This window comes from Silurus meridionalis, chromosome 10 (genome assembly GCF_014805685.1).
Source record: "Silurus meridionalis isolate SWU-2019-XX chromosome 10, ASM1480568v1, whole genome shotgun sequence".
In the NCBI taxonomy this organism is placed as follows: Eukaryota; Metazoa; Chordata; class Actinopteri; order Siluriformes; family Siluridae; genus Silurus; species Silurus meridionalis.
The window spans coordinates 18,320,975-18,341,335 of NC_060893.1; the positions used below are offsets into that span (position 1 = coordinate 18,320,975).

At 38.5% G+C, this 20,361-nt stretch overlaps 1 protein-coding gene across 8 annotated transcripts in view; it reads left to right on the plus strand.

Annotated features, from left to right (window-relative positions):
- The window catches only part of enox2 (ecto-NOX disulfide-thiol exchanger 2), a 256,095-nt gene that overhangs the window by 171,950 nt on the left and 63,784 nt on the right, over positions 1-20,361 (plus strand). For 6 of the 8 annotated variants that reach the window (XM_046858788.1, XM_046858792.1, XM_046858794.1 and 3 more), the window contains 2 exons: positions 3,328-3,459; positions 19,625-19,780. In XM_046858788.1, coding sequence (XP_046714744.1) covers positions 3,328-3,459; positions 19,625-19,780 — 288 coding nt within the window. Of the gene's footprint in view, positions 1-3,327; positions 3,460-10,263; positions 10,342-19,624; positions 19,781-20,361 lie in introns of those variants that run through there. The other 2 variants (XM_046858795.1, XM_046858793.1) reach the window with 2 other exon arrangements.

A 20,361-nucleotide genomic window follows, 5' to 3' on the forward strand; every position in this document is an offset into this window, starting at 1 on the left:
GTGGTTCTTCCCCAAACTGTTACTGCAAAATTGGAGGCACGTAATTGTATAGGACATCTTTGGATGTGGTAGCATTCAAATTTCCCTTCACTTGAACAAGGAGACCCAAACCTGTTCCAGCATGGCAATGTTCCTCTGGACAAGCTGAGCTCCATGAAGATTACATGGGTTGGATTGGAAGATCTTAAATGTCCTGCTATAGAGTTCTGACGTCAACCCTATTGAATACCTTTGGGATGAATTGGAACAGTGACATTGACTTTACTAAAACCTTTGTAGCTGAACGAGCACAAATCTCCCCAAGCACACTCCATAATCTAGTGGAACATCTTCCCAGAAGGGTGCAGGGTTTTATAACAGCAAATGGGGATTAAATATGAAATAAGTTGTTCAAAAGCACATATGGTTTTGTTTAGGGGCTCACAAACGTTTGTCTATATATTGTATTTGGAGAGATTACTCGTTAAATAGCTTCCTATAGCAAAGTTATTGTCTGCCCTTGTACATTTACATTTACATTTGCTGCATTTAGCAGATGCCTTTGTCCAGAGCGATGTACAAAAGTACAGAAAAGGGGAAAGAACAGCAAAAACAGATACTGTTACATATTTAAAAATGTAATTAATTAAAACAAATATTTTCTCTAACCAAATACATAAGTGAGAACTTGCTGTAACCATGCTCTGTTGTCTTATGGTGCTGATTGGTATTCATTCAAACCTTTTTAATTATCTTTTGCTCCTAAGCTTAGCATTGCTTACGCTTACAAATATTTGTCACTTATTATTACTTTAAAACATTTTCCTTGAGCCTTGTTTGGGAAATCGGGCTTTTTGTGTGTGTCTGTTGTTTCTTGTTTCACTGGTACTTGTACTCACATTAAAGCTCAGAATCAATGGCTGATTAAAAAAAATATATTTCCTGGAACACACACTGTCAAAATCTCATATTTTCTGAAACTGCATCTGCGGAATCACGGCTCAAATTATGCACTGATCAGCTCTGTTTTTGTGGTTTATTGAATGATCCAATATGAAATATTAATTTGTCTAAGTGGCAAGCAGAAAGTTAGGAAAACTAAATTGAAAGGATGAGGTTAACTGGTTGTGTGTCTGGTAGAGAGGAAGTGGAGAGTAGTGGATGTTTTGTTTGTTTATTCAGGGGGTACTGATTGTGTTGGTTATTTAGGAAGTGGGGGAGTACTGGTTGTGTTGGTTATTTAGGAAGTGGAGGAGTATCAGTTGTGTGTCTGGTATAATGGGAGTTGGGGTACTGGTTGTGTGTCTGAATAAAGGGAATGGGGGTTAACTGGTTATGTGTCTGGTATAGAGCGAGTGGGGAGCAGTACTGTTTCTGCTGTTGGTTATTTAGGAGTGGGGTGTACTGGTTGTCTGTAGGCTATAAGGGGTAACTGGTTGTGTGTAGGGTATAAAGGGGGTACTGGTTATGTGTCTGGTATAAAGTGAGCAGGGGTTACTGGTTGTGTGTCTGGTATAAAGTGAGTGGGAGGTACTGGTTGTTTGTCTGGTAAATGGAGTGGTGGGGTATTTTTTGTTTTTTGTTGTTGTTATTTAGGTACTGGGTTGCAGTGGCTGTGTGTCTGGTATAAAGGAGTGGGGAAATAGTTTCTTTTTTGGTGATTTGGGGAGTGGGAGTACTAATTGTGTTGTTGGTTATTTAGAAAGTGGGGAGTACTGGTGTTATTTTTGGTTGTGTCTCTGGTATAAAAGTAGGTGGGGTACTGGTGGTGTGTCTGAATAAAGTGCTCTAGAGGGCGTGTAGGAGTACTGGTTGTGTGTCTGGTATAAAGGGAGTGGTAGATACTGTTTCTGTTGTTGGTTATTTAGGGAGTGGGAAAGCACTGATTGTGTTGTTGGTTATTTAGGTAGTGGGGGAGTAGTGGTTCTGTTGGTTATTCTGGGAGTGGAGGAGTACTGGTTGTGTGTCTGAATAAAGGGAGTGGGAGTACTGGTTGTGTGTCTGGCATGAAGGAAGTAAAGGAGTACTGGTTGAGTGTCTGGTATGCAAAGAAATGGGGAATCATCGTGTCTCCACACCACCAGTAACATGCCAAGTACTAACACTTCCAGTACTCCGATACCAATTCTTCTTTACCGACCACACAACCGTTGCTGCTTCATGCAATCAGTACCAGGCACAGAAACTCTTACCAGCAAATATGTTATATATATTTATAGCTTAACTAGAGGGTAAATGGAGCAGAATGTTAGTAATTTGCAACTGCTGCACAAAGTTGTTGGGAATGAAACCATAGGTTGTTCAAACACCACAAAGCTTTGTGTCGAGGTTTTGGAAAAAGGTAAGGTGCAGCTTTACTCTTCACTGTTACAAAGTCCACTGTACAAATCTCTGTTTAATTTACTACAGAAACGGTATTAAGTCTTAAATTATGTTTGCTTTTTTTTAACCAGGATAGTGCACATTTCCATTAATGTACTGTGAATGTCATGAACAATGAATCATGCACACTACACTTTGTAAGACAGAGCAGAGAATGGTATGTGTTGCTGTATTTCTCTTCATCTCCTGCAATGACATTGAGCTCTCTGTAAAAGCCCAGTGTGGAACAATGGCTGCAAAGCCAAGTGTATTTCATGGCTAAGCCATATGTTCTTCCTCTCTCTCACTGCCTCAGTAAAGCCCCATGAGCACCATCCATCAATTACAGACAGACATTAACATTAACCTCTCAACTCACAGGCCAGTGCTTACTCTTTTGGATGAGCTTACACTCTGTGAGGATTTTTCCCCCTTTTAATAGTAGATTAAATGTGTTATAATAGAGTCCATTTCCCTCCTTCCTGAGATGTCGAGGAATGTAAATGAGAATAACTCGCCAACGTGATTGTAGATTTGTCGTTGCGAAGCAGAAACGGCAAAGGAGGTTACTTTCATGGCTGGCTTCATGATTTGCGCTTGGTTAGATTGCTTGAGGATCATTTGGATTTATTTGATAATTTTTCACACTTGGCAGGAGTCAGTGATGCCTGTATTGTTAATATTAATATTATTATTAGTTGTTATATATATTTTGTATTAGTGGTCAAGCACTAAAGGTGTATAGGCATCATTACATTATTGTTGTAGGTGTTGTGTATGTTAGCATTCTCAATTTCATTTATGAACCTCAAATCATTCTGATTATAAAGTGATACTCAGAGGCATAAGGCTTTTGACTTGATTAGTAGTTTTTTTGCTTGTTTAACCTACAGTTTAGGAATTTGTATTAATTTGGTAATAAAGTGGAAATGAAACGAGAAATTCCACTTGAATCTTACTTTTGTTTCTTTCTTCTTGTCTGTACAGAGGGTCTGCGCAATATTGCAATGGACTCGAGTTCGTTGGGAATGCCAATGTCTGATCCAAACGCTTGGGCCACTGCCATGAACAACCTTGGGATGGCGCCTATGGGCATGACCGGACAGCCTCTTATGTCAGGTAAATCTAGACTAAGTTTAGCTGTTATTAATGTGAGCGCTGCTACAACATTAATAATAGAACGGAACAGGATTACATGAAATGTACTGCTCAAGATTATGTGAAACTTAAAGAATTAAATGGATTAAAAAAAAAAGTTAATTGATACAAAAATATCCTTATTACCTCAAGCTCACTTTGAAGCATGTTTCTGTTTATTCGAAAACTTATGTCGAAACTACGGTTCTGATTCCCTGCAGCTCCTTTTGGATTGACAGAAAAAAATAAAACAAAACAGATTTCCCCCTGGTTTTGTTTGTCTTTACAATTTAGCTGTGGTAATCATTTTAGGATGAAGTGTCTTCTAAATAAGGACGTGTTTGATAAGAGAGACGAAACTATTATTTCTGTCGAGAAAGCACTCGGCGTCGTGTACGAATTAAAACCGCATTGAGAGTAGAGATGTAGCTTTAGTAATGTTTTTTGTTAAAATTGATAGTTATGTTTGTTTACTGGCTGTTTGCTTCTTCCTGCTCTGAAGAAAAACTTGACGTTGGCCATTAGCCCGATGACAATAAACCACCGATGATGTTAACGGCTATTTAGATTGTGCTTTGGTTTGCTTTATGGGCACATTTAGGGAGAAAACATGTTGTGTCTGATATCTGTGTGTGAACTTGAAGCCCCCCGATCTCTTTATGCAGTCAGTGTGGATAATTAGTCTCCGGGCTTTTTTGGCTAGCTGTTTTATGGTGGCTCAGTGTGAATGCACTACTCATTCCTACATTACTCAGAGGAGAGGCGGCCTCAGACAGATGGCGAGGCAGGCAGACCTTATCAGCTGGTTCACTGCTATGAGTTACATCAATGGAGGTGGGACTTAAGCCTACACAGCTGGGAGCAGTCTCAAAAACCTTTCACGTATACAGGATGTTCTTTAACACACTATAGAAATGCTATGCATCCTGCGCCAGTCAGCTTTTTATGTTAAACTGCTGAGATTAAATCCAAAATCTCAAAACTCGTGCTGTCATCGGCGTAGCTTTTCCGGTTACGTGTCCCTCACTCTTGCAGCCTATTTTACACTATTCACACTTGTTCAAAAATATGCTGTTTTTTATTATTTGCTATTATTTGTTTTTTATAATATTGAAGACTTTGAATCATTTTGAATACACTGAGACATTAAAAGATGAATCACTCTAGATTTTAATTAACAAGAGAGACATGTGGAACTGCTCAACTATACACTATAGCACCAGTTTAATAACAAAAGCATATAATAAATATGAATATATATATATATATATATATATATATATATATATATATATATATATATATATATATATATATATATATATACAGTACAGACCAAAAGTTTGGACACACCTCATTCAAATAGTTTTCTTTATTTTCATGACTATGAAAATTGTAGATTCACACTGAAGGCATCAAAACTATAAATTAACACATGTGGAATTATATATGGAATTATATACATAACAAAAAAGTGTGAAACAACTGAAAAATGTCATATTCTAGGTTCTTCAAAGTAGCCACCTTTTGCTTTGATTACTGCTTTGCACACTCTTGGCATTCTCTTGATGAGCTTCAAGAGGTAGTCACCTGAAATGGTCTTCCAACAGTCTTGAAGGAGTTCCCCGAGAGATACTTGGCACTTGTTGGCCCTTTTGCCTTCACTCTGCGGTCCAGCTCACCCCTAAACCATCTCGATTGGGTTCAGGTCCGGTGACTGTGGAGGCCAGGTCATCTGGCGCAGCACCCCATCACTCTCCTTCTTGGTCAAATAGCCCTTGATGCCTTCAGTGTGACTCTACAATTTTCATAGTCATGAAAATAAAGAAAACTCTTTGAATGAGAAGGTGTGTCCAAACTTTTGGTCTGTACTGTATATATATATATATATATATATATATATATATATATATATATATATATATATATATATATATATATATATATATATATATTTTATTTTTTTTTTTTTTTTTTTTTTTGTATAACTGGTTACTTTGTATGAAATTGCATGAGACACAAGAAGACAGTAATTGATTTACACTGCAGCCAATGGCATTTAAGGTACAGCCCATCTCTCGGCCATTCTGAACATACTTTACAGTTGCTCATGCTGCTTCATGTCCTATAGAACATATTTCATTGGGCCCTGATTTCTGAGTTGGGGTGCACCAGTAACAAAATTCATACATTCCAACATGAATGTGACGATTACAGCAGGCAGTGCAAGCGTTAATTTTGGACAAGAGCTATTCAGTTTTTTATTTCAGTAAGGCAAAAATTACGATGGCGTTTTATTGCCACCTTAAAATGTATCTAAAATTACAAGATTAAAGTCTTAGCAATATGAGAATAAAGTTGTTACAATATGACATTAAAGTGGTAATAATTTTGAGAGAAATCACAGAATTTCATGCACTGTTTTGCTTAAAATGAATATGGTTTGGACATGTGCAGAGGAGGGACATGGGGTATATCAGTAGGAGAATGCTGAGGATGGAGCCACCAGGAAGGAGGAAAAGAGGAAGACCAAGGAGGAGGTTTATGGATGTGTTGAGGGAAGACATGCAGGTAGTTGGTGTGAAAGAGGCAGATGTAGAGGACAGGGGGGTATGGAGACAGATGATCCTCTGTGGCGACCCCTAATAGGAGAAGCCGAAAGAAGAAGTGGTTTTGCTTAAAATGGATGTGGTGAATTTGATCAAATCCTACTTTAGAGTAATATTTAGCAATGAGAAATCCTTTTTTTTTTTTGTGCTTCAGCACGAAGTTATAATTAGTAAATGGCAGTGCAGCAGTTATGTAGGAAACTTGATTTATTCAGAAGAAAAATCAGGCAGACATTGAGGAAATTGCCTCTTTTGTACTGTCTGAAATGGCGACCTATGGTCAACTCCAAAGATATCGATGGTTACATCTGCGTGTAAGTCGAAGAGCATATGTTGTTTTTCAAAAGACTATAAGGACGATGATTATAGAAATTGACCCTGAAGGAGTTGAAAACCTGCCTGCTCAACGCCAGTACTTCTGCAGGCATCCTGCTACTTTATTCTCGTATTTTTGGCTTAATTTAAAAAACAATTTACTTTATTCTTGCATTGCTAGCGACTTTAATCACGTAATCTTAGATTTTGACTTTTTTTTTTTTATGTGGCACGGAAACTTCGTCGTACACAATAAACATTTGTCTTTGACGCAACAAAATGACAAAAAAAGCCAAATAAGTTTTCTCAAGTTTCCTCATGCTGTCTGTTTTTTTTCCCACAAAGGCAGCATGAGTTCTTGCCACAAGTGTTTCTTTCAACTGTGGATGATTTCTCATCACCACTTTCACACACACTTCTCGACTTTAACACGAACGATATTCTCGATGACAAGTTACCATGTGTTTTTGAAGTTATATCCTACAATATTCCACTGGCTGAGAGCACAACGTTTCTAATGTGTCTGATGATGTATAGGCTTATGGCTAAATCATTACTGACGGAGTTGATCCACAACTGTTTAAAGGAAAATATTTGTCATAAACGCAAGCTTGAAGAATTCCAAATAAATAAACTTGAATTAAGCTAAATAAATAGAATATGTACTAATGTATGAGAATCAGAAAACACAAGAGTTACTACTGTAGCGCACGTCACATCCTCAGGAGGCTGAAACATACAGTATATGTTGTACAGAGCATTTAATTGGATAAAATCTTACCTAGTATTCCATCCTAATAAATAGCTGTGTCCATCTGAGAATTCTGGCTTGCATTCACACACATCAAGCTGTTTTTTTTTCCACTTGAATTTCTTTTTGTAGAAAATAACTCACAAGTGTAAGAACATTCCCCCGTGGTCGAGAATTTAAACCTGGACTAAATGAAATACTAAAAGTCCAAATGGTACTTTTTTGTTTCTTGAATGCCATGCAATTTCATAAAGCACCCCACTGGAACTGCTACTTCATGCATTTTATAAATGATCTCTTTCATCTTCTTTGCATTCCCAAGTTATCAACAGAGTCGATGAAATATATACATCACCACGCTTTAATATGGGGGCATTTTTCAGCCGAGGTGGACTGCGCACATATTCGAGGCGAACACACCGCTTTTTTCCCCAATATTGAATTTCACTGCTCATATTTATGGCGCCTCATGCAAGAGAACTCCCCCTTTATGCAAGATTTCTGCTCAGGAGCAAATGATATCCTTTTTTCAAGCATGTTATAGGCTGGTGTTTGAAAGGTCCTGAATAGTGAAGCACCTTTTGAAGAAAGTTTTTCTGTGAGCCATATAGGAAGGCTGCAAGTGCTGTTGATGTGCCCTATTTCCCTAGATCTCATTTCACCCTCGCCTTCCAATCAGGCCCTCCACAGGGAATACCGTTTCCTCTGATTTCCTGCTTCTCAGTGGGCTGAGGAATGAAGACGGAGATCCAAATGTCCCACTGTGTCATATTATCCTCATTAATCTGGATTAATCTGTTTCATGCTGTCTTTTGTCAAATCTGATGCAGTTTTGCTTAGCAGATGCACTTCTTTTGTTAGTGCCACAAACGTTTCTGCTTTCCTGCTAGTCCTTTACTTGCTCTCTGGATGGAGTTCATCTGATTTCCCATCGTGCAGGCAGCTGGAGTGGATGGAAGGTGTGTTAGCAAGGGCTTGCTGCTGTCTGGCATTGCTTCCTTCGTCATTAATCACACAGGGGAAAGCAGTTGTTGTCTTCCAACTTTCCTGGCCTGCATTAAACCACCGCTTCTCACTACCTCTATCACACACCTCGGCATTGCTGAGTCAGCACGTGTCAGCCGCTTCTAAAAAAAAAATCATAATCACATTTTAACTCGAGACCCGTGCTGTCCAATCAGCCAAACGATAAAGCTCCATTTGAACAAATCCCTAGTACGTGTTTTATATGGATGGACGATTTAAATTCTAATCAAGACTCAATCATCAGCACTAAAGCTATAAAGCACATTTACTTACAATTACACAATTATAAAAGCAGCAGCACTTTTCCAACAGAACTCAATCTACTGCACCTTAAACCCTTTATATTTGCTCTCTGCTTTACCGGAACTATAACGGTTACATTAAACTTGATTTTCCGTCTTTAATCCGTCCCATTGCTTCGTCTTGACCACATAAATATACACAGGTACGAGTCGGATGGGGAAAATAGTAGCCAGTGATGGGTATCTTGATGTGTGCATGTTCATCACACTATAAAATTCAGCACACATTATGTACAGCTCAAATATTTGCTGCAAACTAATTGCTTTGCTTTATTATAACCGCTTATTGAAGGATTTCTAGAAATGTAAATCATCTGTCACATGACCATTATTTACATATCCATCTTTACCTAAAGCCCCAGATAGATGGATTCTCTTCTATGCTCTCTGTATTGTTGTTGTTATTGGTTTCATCGGGGAATAAGGATTTCCCTGAGTGTCTATACTAAACAAAAATTTACATTTTTTACACAAAGTACACAAAATAGGAAAGATTTGGTCAAAACCTTTACCCCTTTAGGAAGAAAATAGGGGAAAATCCAACAAGAAGAAAACACAGGTAGTCCCTGAGTTACGATGGGTTGACTTGCAATACAAAAAAAATATTTTCAAATATGTTTATTTATGCAAAGCATTTTAATATTCGTATGACATTTTGGGACACTGCCAGAATGTACACATCTCCTGACTTGTCTGATGCTTTACTCTGTCCAGCGTTCCAATGATTGCAGTGTATTTTCTTCCCGTGTTTTTTGGTGTTTCAGAGCCTAATTTAAGCTCTTGTCGCTCTCCTTTTTATCGCCGTTGCTGGACGCTGAAACAGAGCGTGTCCGGCTCCGCCCTCCACTTGTGTCCCGGTGCTCATCCACACGTTTGCTGCCACAAACCTACTGTATCTACTGTAAAGTTTATGCATTACGGTACTGGAGATTATGTACTGTCATTTGTTGAATTGTTACAAATTGTCATTCTTTAAGACTCCTGGGATTGCTAGGCCATATCTGGACTTATGATATTTTCAATTTAAGTTTAATATTTTAAGTTTCATGTAAAAAAAGAAATCTATAGTATTATTATTATTATAAAACTATTTTTTATTGACAGTAACTTTCACCAGAAAAAGTTAAATGCAAGCCATGGACAATATATAAAGAGCTAAAAAAAACCTGGTAGTTTTTCAAGAAAGGATCATCTACAATATTTCATTGGTATTGGTCTGTATTGGTTTTTTCTGTAAATACACATGCTTACATATTTCCTTTTTTTTTATTGTTTATCTAGTGAAAATTTAGAAGTAACAGTCAAAAGAAAATCTTCTATTGCTGTAGGTACGGTTTGGTCCTGACCTGCCCTCTAGTGGATCTGGCTTTTAAAATTCCAGATGTACACAAGGTACACAGATAAGCATATGCAGCAAGCTGTGTGCCAAATACAACGAACATTACTTTGCATTCTCCCATCTGCAGCTTTAAAAGAGAGCTCCTCAGATGTGGAGGTGTATGAATAGCTCAAGTCTCTGTACACTACATGCTTGAGGCCACTTTTCCACTTCCTTCTTCCAACACCATCACGAGCGACGCTGTTTTTTTTTTTTTTGCCCAAATAAACATTTAACACAGCCTGTCTGATCCCTTAAGTGCAAGTGCGTTTTAGCATTTTTTTTAGCCCTTGCTTTTATTCCTCCTCCAATTCTCTGAGGTGGGATTCAGCAGCGCTGCAGTCGAACACCGCACAGCTCGGAAAGCTCTATAGCTCAAGCCAAGTGGATTGGCTTTTGACTTTTTATCCAGCTTTATAAATAAGACTCAGTAACTGTAACTCTATTAAAAGCACCACACTTCACAGTCTCTCGGAAGGAAAGGTGAGAGAACGAGCTTCATAGCGGACATACTGCTTTTCATGTGCTCTGTTTTGTGTCTCAATTCTGTCGTTTGCATTTCTCTACATTATCCTACTTACAGCGGCTCCTACTACGGCATCTGTTCACCTTTCTTCATGAACGGCGGTAAACGTTTTAACAATCGTATAGATAACAAACTACGTTTCATTTCTTACGAGGTTTCTGTAAAATCTGTATTACTTAGAACAGTTTGCATGTATGACAGTAATCTGTACGTTTGCCAATAATGCTGAGGATTGTGCTGTTTCGACAGACGGCATTAGCACGGAGCCTCGTGGGAATCGGTGTCCTTTGCTGTTGATTACGAGGGCTGTTTTGTGTGGATTTGAGGCAGCCACCTGGGCGTACTTTGCACAAGCATATAGCGATTTTGCACCCCGTTCCTCCGGATAATGGAATTAGACATGGCGGGACATTTACAGTCAATAGTGCTGAATATAGGCGGATTGTCATTTGCAACGAGGATGAGAGACTGTAACGCTGTACCTTCCAGCCAGTTCTCTAATGAAAATAGATGACTCTATTCAGCACAATGATTCCATTCATTTGCTTCTGTTTATATTTTGATTACAATCCAATTACATGTGGGGACTGAGAAAAGAATTGATTGGACCTATCAAAGCCTCAGGCACGGTAAAGGAAGATGAAAAGCATTAGGCTTCTATAGGTGACTAATACACACACACACACACACACACACACACACACACACACACACACACACACACACACACACACTTATAAGCCTAGTAAAGTCCATTTTATGCTCATACACCATGAGTTTCTTTCCCCAAGCTGTTATGTGCTGTGAATTACGAAGGTGATTGCACTTACGTTATTCACAGAACATTGTTGTCAGCTACTATAAAGCACCATTTACATCAGGTTGTTCAGAAGTCAACACCAGGCACAGCTCAGTTTTCTATTTTTTTATTTTTTTTATCAAACGATTGCAATCTAACAAGGGTATATTTATATCCATATATTTATTAGAGCTGCACAGATTCTGAGATTTTATTATTTTTTCCAGAAGGTGCAACTGATGTTTTTTTTTATACATGCCATGAACAGACAGCTAATGATGCGGACTGCTAGATTATTAGATGCCATGATTATTCGTTTTTTAATACGAATTATACACTATATGTACCAAAGTTTGTGGACATCTGACGCTAAGCTTGGAATGTTCTTTTTAAACAGCGCATTCTACGTTTAGTCCTCATTCGCTGTTATAATAGCGACCACTCTACTAAGATGTTCCACCAGATATCGGAGTGTGCTTGTGGAGATTTATGCTCATTCATCCACAAGGGTGTTAGTTAAGTCAGGTAGGATTAGCATTTGAATTCATCCTAAAGGTGTTCAATAGGGTTGAGGTCAGAGCTCGAAAGCACACCACATAAGATCTTCCATTCCAATAAATTTAAAGCATATCTTCTTAAAGCTGGAGCTTTGTGCACAGGGGCATTGTCATGCTGGAACTGGTTTGGGTAAAAGGGAAAATTTAAAGCTACCAAATCCAAAGACATTCTATAAAATTGTGTGCCTCTCAACTTTATAACTGTTTGGGGAAAGACATCATATGAGGTGTATACTTTTTTTATATTGTGTAAATCTGCTTATTTACTCTTGACTGAAGTTTCCTCAGCACTGTTGAATTCTCAGTTCCGATTGGTCAGAAGGTGTCGATTCATTTTCTTAAAGACTTTGCATTTTGTGTAATTGTTATAACAACTTTTTTGCATTTTTTACAAGGAGCCTCCAGTGTCAGTATTTTGTCAGAGGTAATGCCAAAACTGTTCCGTCTTATTAGCTGCAATAGCAATATATATAAAAAGAAAAGAAATCTAAATGTCCTTATAAGCAAATACAAGTGAGACTTTTTGTTCCTTAATAAACAGAAACTTGTCAACATTAGAAAATCACCATCTATGATTTCTTTCATAATTTCCTTTCATTAGTATTAAAGGGGTTTCCAGAAAAGCCTTTCCTGATGATGCCTCCTGGAGATGAAAGTACTTTCCTCATTAACTACATACTACAACACAACTACATACTAATACATATCGCATATTAATACTCAAGTGGGTAAACATTGTTGAATATAAACATGGCACTGAATTGAAACTGTAAATTCTGTAGAAAATGTTTAGGCTAAGAGATGCTTAGTACTAAGGTATACTGAAGAATGCAACATGACAAATTACATAATAAACACTAGTTTTATGCTGAATTTCTCCGTTCAAGTTGTATATTCCTTCATTTCACCGTATCGCTTTTTGTCAGCGTATTATGCATTGCAGCTCTCTGCAATATAACAAAAATGTGAAAGCCCTTGATGATGAAATCGCATCTGTTTCCAAAGATGATTTTGGCTTTCCACTCCTGGCAGTGAAAAATCTAAAAGCTTTTCCTGAGCCAGTGTTCTTGACTCAGCTTGATTGTGATGTGGCCAGTCTCACTGCCATGGGCTGCAGATTTCTCCAGCATTTTGGCATGCGGAGTAGCGGCTGGGGGTTGGAGCTGTGTGTGTCTCATTAGAGACTAACCACCACGCTCTCAGGAGTTAGCCATGCCCTTGACTTGAACTGCTGCTGGCAGAAAGGTTTTGGCCAGAAAATCAGTGGAGAGCAGAGGAGCCTCTGAACACTGCACTGCACACCAGCTGCCACCAGTTCAGCCTTTAAATCCTCAGCTGGGTATTGTATTGCTAATTAATGACTGGATAGTATTATAATATATATATTATATAGTATTAAATAGACATGCACATCTTAGGGATATGATAAAGGCCATAATTGTTACCTAATGCAGTGGTTTACTGGATAAACGTTGGGTTGTCTCTTAACCTCCAAGGTTGTGGGTTTAAATCCTCACCCCCACTCTATGGGTTTGCATGCTTTCCCTGGGCTTTGTGGGTTTCCCTTCATGCAGTCCAATTCAAATCCAAGGATATTCATTGTAGACGTTTTCAAGTTGTTCCTAGGCATTGTGATGGTTTGGCAACCCATCCAGAGTGTCCCTGATCTTGTACCTTGTGTACCCTGGGAAAGGCTCCAGGCATGAACATACAGTTCAGTCTCAGTTTAACAGCAAGCAGAACATTTTGAGAATAATAAATGATGAAAGAATGATGAAATGTAGTCTAACTTGCCACAACACCCTTGTTTATATTTGCACGATTTTTTGAAGTATTTTTTTGGGCTCATGATCATTGTAATAAATATCAGTGTTCGACTCATCAGTATCATTCTTTTAATAGATTGGTGTGTTAAGAGCAACATTAGAGGCTTTTCACATAAGAGTTGATTAAGCAACTTTCTGTTGACAAAAATGTAAATAGGAACATTATAGCCATAATACAGTGGGGGGAATCATTATTTGATCAGTCTTAAATGGTATGGTTTATGGTAGGTTTATTTTAATAGACAGAGAAAAAATATTTTTGAAAAATCCAGAAAAATCAAAACATTATTATTGTATATAAATTAGTATTTGATTGAGTGAAATAAGTACTTGATCCCCTACGAACCAGCAAGAATTCTGACTCCGACACACCCAAATGAGCCCTGTCCCTTTAAAAGAGCTCCTGATTTCAACTCATTATGTGTATAAAAGAAACCTGTCACAGAATCAACCTCTTCAGTTCAAATCTCTTCACCACCATGGGAAGGACCAAAGAGCTATCAGAAAACATCACGGACAAGATTGTAGATCTGCATAAGGCTGGAATGGGCTACAAGACCATCAGCAAGAAGCTTGGTGAGAAAGAGACCACTGTTGATGCGATAATTCAAGGATGGAAGAAATACAAGAGAAGTCAATCGCCCTCGCTTTGGAGCTCAATGCAAAATCTCAGCTCATGGGGTAAGGATGCTTTTGAGAAAGCTGAGGGATCAGCCCAGAATTACACAGGAGGAGCTTGTAAATGATTTCAAGGAAGCTGGGACCACAATCACCAGGAAAACCATTGGTAACACACCAAAGTCTCTCTGCTCAAGAATGCACATGAACAGACCCGTCTGAAGTTTGCTAGTGAACACCTGAATGAATCAGAGAAGGCTTGGGAGAATGTGATGTGATCAAATAAGACCAAAATTCAGCTCTTTGGCATCCATTTGCATGCATTTAAATTTCGATACTGGCTTTAAACTTAATTCAATCAAATGTATTTTCAACATTTTAGTTCAGAACAATGTGTTCTAGAGAATTTATTATATAGGTTGAATATAATAAATGAATTCTATGAATTCTAAATATCCATATTTATAATTGTGTTTAGAAATTGACATTTATTTAATGACTTTGCTGTTCTCTGTGATTATGTCTGGTACAGCATTTGATATTGCTGTATTTATGTTCAGTGAAAGTGGGTCTGTCTGTGGTTGTTTTAGATTTAGGATACAGGATGCATTCCATTTTAAAAGCCAGTTTTTGACAGCAAACATTTATTCAAAACAGGATGTGGCTCTTTAAACTGATTTGCGAGCAGCTCTTTATCCACTCCACTCTGGTTTGGGTTGTTAGTAAATCATAGCTCACATGTTACAATATTGTTATTTAGGTATGGCATATACAAACCTGGGATTTCCACAGGGGACACAATCTGTTAAATAGTAAGCTTTTTCTGGACCAAAGTGAAACATGGCTTATGTGGTGGATCAAGCTTACTTTCGTTTTTTTTTTTTGTTTGTTTTAGTGGGTTTTTTTGGTTTGAGGTCTTTGGCCTTCAATGCAATTTAAAATTTTATAACAAGACCTTGATTTCTCCAATCGCTTCTAGCCCAAAGGTGGTTTCATAATTTATCAGTACACTGCCTTTCATCCCTAATGCCAGAGTACTGAAAAAACTGAACAGAGTCTGACAGAATCTACATAAAACACCAGCTGTTTTAGTCCTTTCCAGAGCCGAACTGTTAGTAAGAAGACCGGTCAGAGGAGCACTTTCAGAATAAAGACATTTACGTTTACAGTATTTATCAGACGCCCTTATCCTGCGTGACGTACAAAAGTGCTTTGAAGTCCTTATCAGTGAATAAATTAACACTGGTTTCCTGGTTTGCTAACACTGGTTTAAATTATAGCACACGTTTTAATGTATTTATTTATTTATTTTAAACATGAAGACATCTGCCTCTTTCAACCCAAACACCTGCATGTCTTCTCTCACCACATCCATAAACTCTTTTCTTCCTTCCTGGTGGCTTCATTCTCCCTCCTACCGATGCAACATGTCCCTATAAACAGCGAAAATAAATGTGTTTTAAGAAGAGTTTGGTCTTCACTTGTTATTTAAAGGTTGTTCTGACATCTAGAGGAAGTTCATTCCACCACCTTGGTGCCAGAACGGGAAAAAAATTTAATGTATACCTACCGCTTACGCTGAGAGATGGTGGGACCAGTCGAGCAGTGCTGGAAGAGATGACCAGCTCATATACGATACATGAAAGAATGATGATTTTTTTTTTTTTTTTTTAACATAAGGAACAATTATCAAAAATGTCAAAGGTGGAAAACAATCTTTGTTGAAAACAATCCTCCTGAAACTTTATGACTATCTACTTCTGCAGGTGCACCTTTAATACAAACTTATTATAGATAGGTGATAGACATTTACATTTCCAACCGTCAAATATTCGCATTGTATACATGAGCTGTGAGACCAGATGCTTTTCCTTAAAAAAAAGATTTCTGTTGCTCGTTTTAGTGTGTGCAGATTGTTTGTGTGTTGCCGTGTCATTTGTCTATAGGAAGCGCATCTCCGTTTGTGTCGTACACATTCTCAATCTGGCATTTGTTTAATTTCTTTTCCAAAATGAATGAATATTACACCTTTGAATGCTAATTTAATGTCATCTACAACTCTTGACTCAGAACATATCTCTGAGTCACTTTCTCTTCTTGTACTCCTTTTGCTAAGCTTATTTACCAAGTGGATTTTAAGTGAAAAGCCCAAAAATAGTGTCTATGCGCATTACTCTTCCAAATCACTTTGTTGAGACACCACCTCACATGAATTTTACTTCCTCCTCAATTTGAATCTTTTTTTTTTTTTTTTTTTTTTTTTTGCTTTATCGTATGTAAGAGGTGCATTCTTAATTTTTACTTTGTGCTAATTTAACATCTCAGTCTAGACTTTGCTGTTATATTAATCTCCACTCATCAGGGAAGGCTTTCCATTTTCAAGTTGAGATTTGGGATCATTCAATTATAAGGGAGGTCAGGCACTGGTGTTAAAGGAGAAGGTCTGGGGAGCAGTCGGAATTCTAGTTAATCCTATAGATTTCTTATAGATTCTCATTGGGATTGAGATCAGAGCTCTGTGCAGACCATTCAAGTTCTTCCACATCAATTTTTGCAAACCATGCCTTCATGGAGTTCATTTGTATGTAAGAGCATTGTCATGCTGAAACAGGTTTTGGGCCTCTCGATTCCTATGAGGGGAATTGTAATGCTACAGCATACAAAGACATCCTACTGTATACAGTTATGTCCTTTTAACTGGCAGCAGTTTGGGAAAATAATGATCAAGTCTGGCTGCTAATCCAATCCATGGCTAGCTGATGGCTGTTTGATGTTGCTGGCCATCTGATGCATGCCTGGTTTTGCATTTACGTTCAATGAATAATGGTAAAGATTGTAGGGGAATAAACACTAATATTGCTAACTGTCAGTATACCAAGTCAAGCCTTTGTTTTCAATTTGTTTTCAATTGCATAATCGTATCTCTGAAAGTTAGTTTCTTTAGGGAAAAAGTGGGAGTTCTTAAATGGTTGTAGGGTAGTAAACACTAATAACAGGAACTTTAAAGGGCACATTGGATTTGATGTAAAGAGAAAAACCTGCTGACCAAACAAAGCCTTCTGTGTTTTCTGTTTTAATCAATAGAAATGTTATCCAACACTGACTAGAGTGCAACGTGTGCTGCACCATTCTTTTCTCACACACATATATATATATATATATATATATATATATATATATATATATATATATATATATCTGAGTTTTGTTCATTTGTACCACAGATTATTACAGGCACTTAGTTATGGTGCACGTGACTTGTCAGTATAAATGACAAAATGCGGGATCACAATCCATTTACTTTTTTCCTGTGCACTTTTTTTCTAAAGCAAGAAGAGCTAAGCATAGGCATTTACATTCACACCAGCAGCTCAGCAGCATTATGTCCTCCCTCTATTCACCTGCTGTCAGTCCTCCTCTCATCACGCGAGCTCCGCAGAGAGAGGTCATCACCCAAACGTCTTGGCTGCGACTTATCATCCTCCTCCATTACTGCGTGTGGGATGCAAATGCCTTTACTAATGCAATCAGGAAGCTAGACAGAGTGACTCTGCTCTCCAGCATTTATTTGATAGTACAGTACTTTCCACCCCAAACCTGCTAATGGTGCTATTGCACAGGACGGCTGCCACCTGCACTTCCTTCATCTGTCTAAATCTTGGCTGTGCTGTCTAGTCTCTTTTGTCTGTGCCTGTCCATTTCAAGTCCAACCTTTGTAAGGGAGCAGTGATGCAGTTAGTGTTTGGTGTTGCCATCTCTGTTCTCATCATTGTCCTTTACAGGGGTTTCTTGTCAATGGATTAAGGTGTGTAATTTAATACAGTGAGTATACAGCTGCTGAGGCTCGTTTATAGCCGTCTGCCTGCTCAGGAAATACTGGATCATCTAAAAGCACCTTGTCTCACATATACATTTATATGGCATACTTTCCGAGCTTAGGCTGACCAACGTTTCGGTTCTTTAAGTTTACTTTTAATTTCCTCGGTCCATCTGGAAGGATTACTGTTATGTTTTTTCCTTGAAAGCTACTGGAGGCAGTAAAGCTGTGACTCATGAGGCAATGGGTGGATTCCCAAAGCAAACTAGGCACTGAGAAATGACTTGAAATGAAATGTCATTGATTTTCGTTCACAACATTTATCTGGAGACTGCATAAATTGCAGTATGTAGTTTGTTGCATGGCACATTTGTGACCAAATGCACAAAGGCTGTGTTTAGGAGCTTGGACATCAATAATCAATGGAACACAAGGTGCTTTATCTAGTCACACATTGTTAGATGTTCAATTGAGCATTTCGGACTCTTACAAAACAGGTAAATCATGTACTGGATTTTACGCAAATGGCGTTTTACGGCTACAGGAACTGTAGGAAATGAGGTGATCTGCACGGAAGAGCCATTTCTGCCGCAAAAATGGGTAGAGAGTGAGCATGGCCATTTTCGAAAAGTAGAGCCGTAATCTTAAGCAGGACTTAAAAAAAGCCACTGTGCCTTTTGCATTTACGCAGTATCAAGGATAAGTTTTGTCCGAGTTCGTACAAAAAAACGAGAACAAACATTTGGGAAAAACCAGTTGGAGGCCTCAACCTTCACTCTTACTGTGTTGTGTGATTGACACTAACTAACATTTTCGAAGAAATGTAGCTTTCTTTATACAACAAGAACAACTGATCGCTTTCTCAAATCCAGCTAATTAATAAGAAGAAATTTGATTTTAGATTATATTTGTATGTGCTTGCTTAAAGAAAGAGCTTTGAGTATGCTAACAGTATGGGCCAGTTAGCTAGCTTTCTTCCTAACAATATGAACAGACCAGGTATAACAATACAACACTGATTATCTCTCCATCATGGCACCTGTTAGTAAGTGGAATACATTAGGCAGCAAGTAAACATGTTGTCCTTAAAGTTGACGGGTTAGAAGCAGGAAAAATGGGCAAGCGTAAGGATATGAGCGAGTTTGACGATGGCCAAATTGTGACGTCTAGACAACTGGGTAAGAGCATCTCCAAAACTGCAGCTCTTGTGGGATGTTCCTGGTCTGCAGTGGTCAGTATCTATCAAAAGTGTTCCAAGAAAGGGACAGTGGTGATCCGGCGACAGGGTCGTGTGCGGCAGATGATCATTAATGCACGTGTGGAGCGAAGGCTGGTCAGTGTGGTCCGATCCAACAGACGTGCTCCTGTAGCTCAAACTGCTGAAGAAGTTCATGCTGTAGATGCTCGACAGGTCACGACTGTTGTATTAGGCAGGTGGTCATAATGTTATTCCTGATCAGTCTAGATATCCTATGATATGTTTCAAATCTTAATTAGTTCAGGTAAAGTTGAATGATTATGCATTGTGTATATCTTTTACATGTATATCTTTTATCAATGAGTAATACTGCACATCTTCCTGAAAGCCTTTCCTTACGCATTTCTATCTATTTTTCCCTGCAGATTTTGACCCCAGCCTTGGCATTATGACGGGTATTGCTCCGATGAATCCGATGTTGCCCGGCTTAGGCATCGTGCCCCCTCCTATTTCTCAAGACCTGCCTATCGTGAAGGAGATCATCCACTGCAAGAGCTGCACCTTGTTTCCGCCCAACCCCAGTGAGTCAATCGTAATTGCAGCATCCTTTACGATCCTGTTTCACAATTTACATCTCATGGCCCAGTTAGCATTTATGCATCAATACGCATTATGTTGTGTCCTCATGCATTTTAAAGCACTCTATTGACTTGGTGTTGCTGTCTGGAATGCCTGACCGGACAAACAGATGGTCATTAAGGCTTTGGTCAAAATGACTCTGCCATTGCAGTGAGGCTCTGCAGGCTGTATTGACTTGACATTAGGATTCTGACAGGTGATATACCTCGCTCCCACTGGAGCACACCAATGGATCTGACTGTTGAGAAAGCCACCTGCCACTCACATGGGTGGAATGATTGATTGCTAAGAAGTTGTTGTTACATACAAAGGTGAAAACCCCCATCTCTCTCTCTCTCTCTCTCTCTCTCTCTCTCTCTCTCTCTCTCTCTCTCTCTCACTCCCTCTCATTTATGGGGCTCTCAGGTCTTTCAAGGACCCCAATGATCAACATGATAGAGATAGAGGAGAAAAAGAAAAAGGTCTAAAGCAGTCTGGGGGATGTTGAGGTGAAGATCATGCTGTAATTAAAAGCCTTCTCCAG